We start from the raw sequence: 9,577 nt of genomic DNA, 5'->3' as shown, positions 1-9,577 counted from the left end.
CTGGGGGTTGGAACCCAGAAAACAGGGCCCTCCAGTTTGGCACAAAGATACTTTCCTCTCCAGTTGCTGTCAGGTGTATGGGAAGGAGCTTCCTAGGTCTCTAGGGCTTCGCTGGTTGGGGGTGGGGCATGGTATGTACCTCTGGGGGTTAGAGCCTAGAAAACAGGGCCCTCCAGTTTGGAACACAGATACTTTCCTCCCCAGGTGCTGTCAGGGCCAGGGCTCTGGTGGCCACAGATGCCCCGGTGTACTGTTTTCATATGTGATATCTGTATCAGGCTTAGGACTACTTTCTGAGGCTGGGGGTTGGAGAAGGGTGCTTTTGTTCTCCTGTCCTATAGACCCTGGCAAGTTGGGTGAGCTGAGAGATAGGAGTGTGGGTAATGAGGCCCAGGTGATGAACGAGGTTCTCTGAGCTGAGATAAGAAAGCAGGGGCTTGAGCCTAGTGGTGGTAACTGAGGGACTGCGTAATTCTGTTCATTTATTTATTTAGAGCTTTAAATTAATTAATTCATTTAGTCTATGTGTCTTTTACATCATGTATCTAGATCCCATTCTTTTCCTCCATTCCTTCTTATTTACCCTACACCCCTGCACACCCCCAACATTAAAGAAAGTTTAAGAGAAAAAAAGGGGAAAAAAGAAAAGAAAAGAAAAGAAAAGAAAAGAAAAGAAAAGAAAAGAAAAGAAAAGAAAAGAAAAAAGGGAAAACCTTAAAAATCTCATTATGGAAGCTGCAGTATGACACAGTGAGTCACGCTGTACACCTTTTTGTCCATTTATCTTTCCTTGGAGGTGTTCGTTTCAAAAGAGTTACTGGTTTGTCTCAAGGCCTTTGGTTTCTACTACCCTATCGATGTTGGGCCCTTGCTAGAGCTCGTATTGTGGAGACCCTGCAGATTTGGGTCTGCAGGTTAGGCCACTTCATGTTCTCCAGCAGATCCTAGATGGGGTGGATGGTGGAAAAGACCAAGTCATGTCCTTGGGTCTGGGCCTAAGCAGCTGTAGGGTTTGTCTGCCAGGTGTGAAATGGGGACAGCTCTCCCGTGGTCACAGTCTTGGGGCTGGCGCACCCACACCTGCACTAACAGGGTTGGCTCTAGTGTGCTGCCCTGGCAAGGTGCGGGACCTGCTCTTGTAAGGGTTACAGCTGGCGGGGGTCAGGGGTGGCTCTCCCACTCTCGTGACAACAGGGCCAGCTCTCCCACCTGCCCCGTACGTTGACGGGAGGGTAGTGGAAGAGGGCAACTCTCTCCTGCCCATGTTGCCACAAGACAGATGGGTAATGGGGACAGATCACCCATGCTCACAACTTCAGGGCTGGCTCCCCACACCTGCAATGGCAGGATTGGCTCTAGTGTGTTGTCTTGGTGAGGGGCAGGACCTGTTCTCCCGAGTGTTGCGCCTGGTGGGGGTCAAGAATAGCCCCCCCCCCACTCTCATGACTACAGAGCCAGCTCTGCCACCTGCCTCAGCCATTGATGGGTAGGCAAGAGGACATCATCCCCTTGTCCATGTCACCACAAGACAGATGGGTCATGGGGACAGTCTCCCACGCTCACAGTTTCAGGGCTGGTTCATCTACCTCTGTGTGCACACAGTTGGCTGTATTTCATTTTGCCCTGGTGAGGTACAGGGTCTGCTCTCCCAAGTGTTGGAGGCGGTGAGGATCTGGGATGGGTCTCCCACACTTAGGACCACGGGGCCTGCTCTCCCACCCACCTCAGGCATTGAAAGGCAGGGATGCCTCACTGCCCTGCCCATGCCCATGCTGATACAAGACAGCTGAGAACTGGGGCCATCTCTCCCATACTCTCAACTTCGGGGCTGGCTTTCTCACACCTCTGCTAACAGGGTTGGCTCTAGTGTGCTGCTCCTGCGTAGTGCAGGGCGGGTTCTCCTGGGTGATGCTGCTGGTGGTGTCAGGGATAGCCCCTCCCACTCTTAGGACCACCAGGTCAACTCTCCCACCTGCCACAGGCCATGTTGCCACAGGCCAGATGAGAAATGGGGAGAGTTCTCCCATGCGCTCAACCTCGGGGCTGGATTGCTCATATCTGAGTGAAACAGGGATGGCTCTCTTGTGCTGTCCCAACAAGGGCCAGGGCCTGCTCTCCCGGGTGTTGCAGCTGGTGGGGGTCAAGGACAGTTCTCCTGCTCTTAAAGCCACAGGGTCAACTCTCCCACCTGCCCAGACATTGATGCCTCACCCACACCTGCACTAACAGGCTTGGCTCTGTTGCGCTGCCCTGGCAGGGTGCAGGTGTTTTTATTTTTCCAAATTATCCTGCTTGCAAAGCTGGGCCCGTGGTTAAGAGAACTTGTTGCTCTTATAGAACACCCGAGTGTGATGTCCTGTACCCACATGTCAACTTATACCTGTTCATACCTCCAGTTCCGGTGCATGTGATGTACTCTTCTGACCTCTGAGGGCACCAGGCACACACACACACACACACACACACACACACACACACACACACACACACACAGTGAACAAACATGTAGGTATCTGGCCCCCTTCATGTTTCCTCTCTGCTCACCCCATTTCACTTTGAAATTTTCTTTATTCATTGAGCACAAAACTATGTGCCTCTCCCAACACTGTACTACTGCGTAATTTTTCATTTTTGTCTTAAAATATAGTGCACGTGAGTGCAGTTGCCCATGGAGGGAATTGGACACAGTGAATTGCTTATTTTGTCTCCACAAAAGAGGAGGGATGGGAATGTCACGTGTCCCCCTTTGTTCTCAAAGAGCACAATATAGGAACCAGATGCACACATTAAATTAGGCTTTATTTAGAATATTTCAGAAGAATACACCAAGGACAGATTAACAGCACCTATTTAAGAAACACAAACATTTAGTAATAGTTAAATCACAAAAGTTAATCTCACTGCCTTCCCCAAGCAGGAGTCTGTTATTCCTGTCCAGTGATAAATGCATCATAACCAGTTTAGAAAGCATTCAATTAAAACCATCCAATCTATGAAAGCTTGACTTTGGGCAGAGTCTCTGAGACTACTGGCCCATGGAACAATATCAATTCATAAATTTGATTGGAGTGTGAGGGGATTTCTCTTCTTGCTGGAAAGTGGAAAATAAATTCCACCCTATTTGCGCACCTGAAGGTAAGTTGTGCCAGTGGGAACTTGGTCCCAGGACTGTAGTTTTGAAAATCCTTTGAAAAGGCACTTTTAAATTACAAACCCCTTTTAAAGGAAACTTTTAAATTTAAAGTGGAAAGTATTAAAGAGAATTGTTTTATTGACTGAGTGCAATTTTCCTATTGTTCTCAGTCTCAAAATAGCACATGAAATTTGGTATTAAAGGCAGTTTTAGAAATGATTTAATGAGTGTGTATATATGTGTATATATATCCTCTTGTAATACTTTTGTTCTCAAAATATAATAAAATACTATTATTTCTTTTGTAAATATATTTGCTCTACAACTGTAACTCTTCAAACACCTGAGCTGCAATCCCTGCCCCCACCCCGAGAAATCTCACTGTCTCTTTGGCAATACTGCATCATGTCTGAGACAGCCAAAGTGGGTAAAAACCATAGCAGTCCTTTTCTGGGTTTTGGCACTGATCTAGGAGGGCAGGGATGGTCACAATATAGATCAGTTAAGTACAAGTCCAATAACTTCCAAACAGGAACTGGTTCCTGTTTAAGTCTTGACACTGCAGTGTTCTTTTCATCTGCTCTCAGGACTCCAATAGCCTGTCCTGGGGTTCTTGCTCTTTTCTGGGGAAAGGACTGTCTTCTTTGACTTTGTATTCTATTATTCTATACACTGACGCAAACAGGTATACCCGTGCCAGGTGTATTGTGGAGAACTGCCAGCGTGGACTTCAGCCAAGATGATAATTTGATTCACATCAATTACCGCTTGTACCAAAATACGTTCCTGCTTGTCACGTACCAGGGATTTAAGGAATGAAGAGGCACCTCTTTCTGCTGCACCGTCTTGGAGCCGTCTTCCATATCCTGTAGTATACACTTTCAAAGGTAAAGGAATGTACTATGTTCTACTTCAAAAGTTGTGGCTAGAGTAGTGCATGCATTTTGTTAACTAACTTCACATGAACACATCACTCACTTTTCACTAATGACACTAGCTAAGAACACATACAATCTACTATCTAGCACCTCAACTCCAAGAACACATTTTATTTACAGTTAGAGCTTACATCTAGAAGAAGTACCACAAAAGAACACAGCACTAACACAAGACAAAAGTACCGATTTTTCACAAAGTTGTAACAAATGAAGAGGGGAAATCCACTCAAGTTTGAAGCATCAAACCAAAACCATTCTTGTTTTTGTCTCCTTAAGAGCAAAAGAAATACAGCAATTAATCTTCACACAGCAAACCTCCTTACTTGTACAAGTTGCTGTGGTTTCCCCTTAATGTGTATACTCTAAAGATATGGAGGCTTTGGGAGGCAGTGATGGAAACCTAACTCCTATTGGTAACCGTCATGTTTGTTGAGGATTCTTACCCTACTTACCAAAAAGCAGTGAACTTGCCAGTGACCTTGCAGTGGCCAAGTTCAGTGTATTTGAGTTTTCCTGTTTCTTCCTCTTACCAGTTTTTTTTCCTTATAGCCTAAGTGTGTTAATACACATGTTAAACATTTGCTATCAAGGAAGATGTCATATGTAGTTAGAAAGGTGTCCTTTCTTCCAGGGTTTTAGGCTCTAGTCTGTTGTTTCCAGCTCATGCTTCTGCCCTCTCATGCCTAAGCTTGGGAGTGGTTTGGGGGGCTGTTGGAAAGGCTGGAAGAGGAGTGGGTGAGTGTACACCTTCAACACGGGAAGTTTGTCATAGCTGATGCTTTCCATATCTCAGAAGAGATTTGTCACGTCACAGAACTCGCAGAAACCCAACGGCTGTTCCTTAGTACTGCCTTCTAAACCTTGTTGAAATTGGTGTGTTAGAGCACCTGTGACTCCTCTGCAAAGTAGATGCCCTATTATTCTTAAATAAGGAAATCATTAAATTTAAGACACATCATTTCCAAGTCCAGAACCTTTTGCTACTGCACTTATGTAATGATTTGATAAAAGAACACATCCTTTAAAAACATTTTGGGAGAGTGATTGTGCATGATTATCTGTGAGGCTAATGATGACTTTTTGTGCGATTTCATATTTTAAATGGCAAAACAACATGTAGAATAAAAACTCATTAAGTTGTTAGCTCTTTATTCAAAACAGCACAAAACTTGAGGCGGTTGCTATCTCCGTGCTACCCAAAAGCCCTATTGTGCATTAAAAGAAAATGTCATCAAGACAGAATGCTTTTAATTCAAGGGTTGTCCTTTTCACACTGTTTTCAAAAGGTCTTCACCTTTAAAGAATCCAATTTGCCAAATTATGGACAGCAAAGAAAAGAGGGAAATTTAGATTGTGTTAGGAGCAGGTGAGTCTCAGCATCCTGGAAGATGTGTGTGCTTTCAAATGAACTTACCACACTTGGACAGGTTCTGGTTCCATTTGGATTTTGGATTTGGGCAAACAGTTTTCTTTGTTACACTTTGAAGGGGTTGAGCTTTAAAAATAAAATAGAAAGTTCAGTTGCAACAAAATGTTAGAAACACATTTGAAATCCTGTTTTCTATGGCGGCGTTTCTAGCAATAGGCTAGGCATTGCCACCTTTCAATGCCTGTTTCAAACCTGTAAGGAAATACCTCTTGCCTCGCAAGAAAACTGATCAAATAAGCCACTTCACCCAGGTATCTTTTAAGCTTAGCGATGAATCACTGTCAGTCACAACCCATGTAGACACCTAGGGTAGGGGAGGATGGAGAAAGAGAGGAGAGAGAGAGAAAGAAAAAGAAACACACAATTGTTTAGCTCCATGGCTACGTCTTATTTCTCCGCTTCTTCTTTTGGACCAACTCCCCATTTCCTGTGTGCATTTTTCTGGATCCCTTTAGAGGACCCAGAAGCTTTCTTTATATACTAACTGCATAATTCCCCTTTGTTGAAGTTTGCCTTATAGTCTTTGCACTGTACCGTGGGGCTCTTCAGTCCAGAAATCAGCTCATACGATGATCTGTCCACCTAGCTCTGCTTTGGGGGCTCCCAAAGTGATTTGATCAATTGTTTTTTCTGTCAGTTGAACACAATATGTAGCCCCAGTCCATGAGTTATGACCTGAAGGTCAAATATTCCTTCTGTCCACAGGCGCCACTTGCCCTTTTACGCCGAGCTAAAGTTGCCATGTTGTAGCTCTGGAGAGGCAGGCAAAATAAACACCACGAACAGTCCCACACCAGACAGCCCTTGTTTTAGGAAATTTAGAGCCTAATATGTTATATACATATATGTTTGGTAGGAATCCTCAATTCCAATCTTCGATGGGCTTATACCTTTCAGGAAAGAGTCAAGTCTCTACTTCTTCCTTACCTTTCTTTACCTGCCTCGTGGTGGGAAGGGATGTGTGCGCAACACCTTTGCCTGAAATGGTAAAAACTGCCACTAATGAGACTGGGGGTGGTGCACTGAAAAGAAAGCGGCTTTTGTTTTTGTTTTGTGGACACTTAAACGCTTGCCTTAGAACCAACTTTAAGCAGAATCATAGGAGGGGACAATCTTGTCTTCAATCCCTCCCTCTATGCCAGCTTCGGTCTCATGCAGGTCACGGCGGCTGACTTCTGTAAAGGGCCTATTCTTACGGAGTAGCTTCCTCACTACCTCGTTGATTTCCTTCTTGATGCTCTGGTTCATGTAGCCATAGACATAAGGGTGGATGCAACACTGCAGGAAAAAAAGCCAGATGATTATGGTGATCGCCCACTGGGGTACCTTGGTTTGGACATCCACCCACACAGCCAGCACAGCAATGAAGCAATAGGGCCCCAGCGATATCATATAGGAGGAAATGATGAGGAAGATCACTCTGGCAGCTTTGCACTGATAGCACGGGGGCAAAGGTGGGTTGGAGTTGCTGTTTCGACGACTGGCTTGAAGGCTCTCCTGGATGTTCACTGCCTTGGCATCATCTTCACTGAAATGGGTTTCATCCATGCCAGCTTCTATGTCATCTTCGCCCAAGTCAATATTGCACTGATTGCTCTCTGTGTGGCCCCTGCTGCCTATTAGAAATTCGCTGCTGGTTCCCAGCCCCTCCGTGCTGCCATTACTGACCTCTTCACTGCCCTTGGACTCAGAAATACCTGCACGTAAATATAGGCTTCTTTCTTTGGTCTTCTTGACAATGCCACTGGCTTCCATGGGACCCTCTTCCACCTTAGTCTTGGCCTGACCTCCATCTTCGCTCTGGAACTCATTCTCATCCTGGAACTCATCCCTCTTCTTTATTCCCCGTCTATTCTCAGTCTTCACAGAGTCCTTGGCTCTCACCCCCAAGCTGCGGCTCTTGGTGTTGTTGTACAGGAGAGCATGCTGCCGACGGGCTACACCAAACACTGCAGAGTAGCAGCCAATCATAACAGCCAGTGGAACAATGATGAAGGACGCCACACTGATTATGGTATAGACGGGGCTGCCTCCCCAGATCATGGAACAGAGAGCATTGCGCTCATCAAAAGTAGCCTGGCCCCAGTTGTAGAGAGGAGGTGTGCTTTGCAGTATAGCCAGAAACCAGGTGCCTTGGAGGAGCTTATGAGCACGTCGGTTGGTCATCATTGATGGGTAGGAAAGAGGGTGGAGGATGCACAGGTAGCGATCTACTGACACCACCATAATGGTATTGACACTAGCGAAGGCAAATAAGTGAGTGAGGCTAACCAGGGCTGTGCAGAACTCGCTGTTGAGTGGCCAGAAGGCAGGAATGGAGGTGGCTATCACCCAGGGAGCCACGATAGTAATCTGCAGCAGGTCAGTGATCAGGAGGTTGAAGACGAACCGGTTGCTCACCTGCATTAACTGTGGCTTATGGTTCAGTACATACCCAAGCACTACATTGCCCACAAAGGATACAGCTAGGAAGGCAAACAGCACAGTGGCTCGGATGATGCCGTGAGCTAGACTAATTGGCATCTTGGAGAGGGGCATGCACGCTTGGCTGCTGTTGTCCTCTCGGGTGCTGTTGGTGCAGGTGGGTGTCATGGTGATGGTGGGCAGGCGGGAGACAAGGTACAGCTCAGTTTCTGCACCAGTGGGCATCCAGATGCACAGACTGCACACTATCTATGCTGAGAAGGAGAGAAACAGGTGGGAGGGTTAGTGCCCTGCAGAGACAAGCCTCTGAGCCCAGCAGCATCGCTGCAGGGCCCCTCCCTGAGACCCCTGTGCACTCTCAACCCCAATCAGAGCAGTTTCTCCAGCTCCTTTTCTAACTCTTGGGGTCTTGCTGCCAGTCTGTCTTGCATTCTCTTCCTCTTGCTTGTCCTTCCCGTTAGTTCCGTGGGCACTCCCTCAGCCTGTCTCCTCCATGTCTCTTGGAGATCTGTTCTCTTTAGATGACGCATGCACTTGCACTCTGTATCTGCCTGCTTGTGACTCTAGATTTCTGTCTCCAGTGTTTTACTCGGGGCACTTTTCCTCTATCACAGAGTGCATGCCCCTATTTCCAGGGACTTTGTCTCATCCTTCACTCCATATTCTTTTTTTTTTTTTCAGTTTCCCACCAGCATATACAAAGTCTACCTATGTCTGGCTGTCCCTGTCCTCTGTCTGATATTCGTCTCTCCTCCCACTGTCAGCTCTCTGTCTCTCAGGCTCTGCGTCGTTTTTTTTTTTCCACTAGGGAACTTGCTTTGTAGCTGTGTGTGTGTGTGTGTGTGTGTGTGTGTGCGTGCGTGCGCGCGCGCGCGCAGGCGCACGAGCGGGCGCACGCGCCTCTTCTCCCTGGGTCTTTTTCTCTTGGTGAATTTCCCTGATCGTCCCTTTGGGCTCCTAACACACCTGTTTGGTATCTCTGACTCTTGAGTCCGTGGTTCTCTCAGACTTATGTGTCTCAAGTCTCACAACAGCGCTCTTCCTCATATTTCTCTGTAACTCTCCTTAGTTTCCTTTACTGGGTTTCTAAGTACCAAAGTTCTATGTCTTGCCACACCTGTCCCTCCTCCCTCTTGTTCCCTAACACTCTGGTTAGGTCTCTGTTTTTCAAACGATGCCTCTAGGTGTGTACTCTAGTGTATTCCAGTTCATCCCTGCCTTTCATTCTCACCAACCCAGTACCATTCAGTCAAACTCTTTCTCTGCTTCTTTGAATATGCGCACATCACTATCGCTCAGCATCCTTCTCTGGGAGCCCCTCCACTCAGTTTTCCTCTACCTGGATCTTTGTCTCCATGTACCTCTCTGCTGTCTTTATCTTGCAATGGAAACCAGCTGCCCCCTTGGCCGCCAGAGCTTTGTCAAATAAAATGCGTAGTTTCTCAATGCGCAGTGGTGGCTGGAGCATGCAAGGTGGATACCTATTACACTACTTCATGCCGCAAATTCTCCATCCTCCCTATATTTTCCAGCCGGCTAGGAGTCTGAACCGCAGGGTGGTGGGGGTGAGAGGAGCGAGCTGGGGAGATTGAAGAACAGGTAAAGAGATAGGGGTGCGCAAGGACCGGGTCGGGGGGGGGGGGGCTGAGAGGG

General features: G+C 46.8%; 1 protein-coding gene and 1 pseudogene across 1 annotated transcript; one reads left to right on the top strand and one right to left on the bottom strand.

Moving 5' to 3' along the window:
- The window catches only part of LOC126512134 (transmembrane 9 superfamily member 2-like), a 140,231-nt pseudogene extending 136,279 nt beyond the window's left edge, over positions 1-3,952 (top strand).
- A 2,634-nt stretch (positions 3,953-6,586) lies between these two features.
- On the bottom strand, positions 6,587-8,092 carry Gpr101 (G protein-coupled receptor 101). The gene has a single exon (XM_050159667.1). It carries the CDS (start codon positions 8,090-8,092, stop codon positions 6,587-6,589), a length of 1,506 nt encoding a protein of 501 aa, XP_050015624.1.
- Between the last annotated feature and the right edge of the window lie 1,485 nt (positions 8,093-9,577).

This window comes from Alexandromys fortis, unplaced genomic scaffold (genome assembly GCF_014885135.2).
Source record: "Alexandromys fortis isolate MF-2015 unplaced genomic scaffold, M_Fortis_MF-2015_v1.1 scaffold_95, whole genome shotgun sequence".
Lineage (NCBI taxonomy): Eukaryota > Metazoa > Chordata > Mammalia > Rodentia > Cricetidae > Alexandromys > Alexandromys fortis.
Note: the sequence above shows the minus strand (reverse complement) of the source record. Positions and strands in the feature narration are given on the sequence as shown.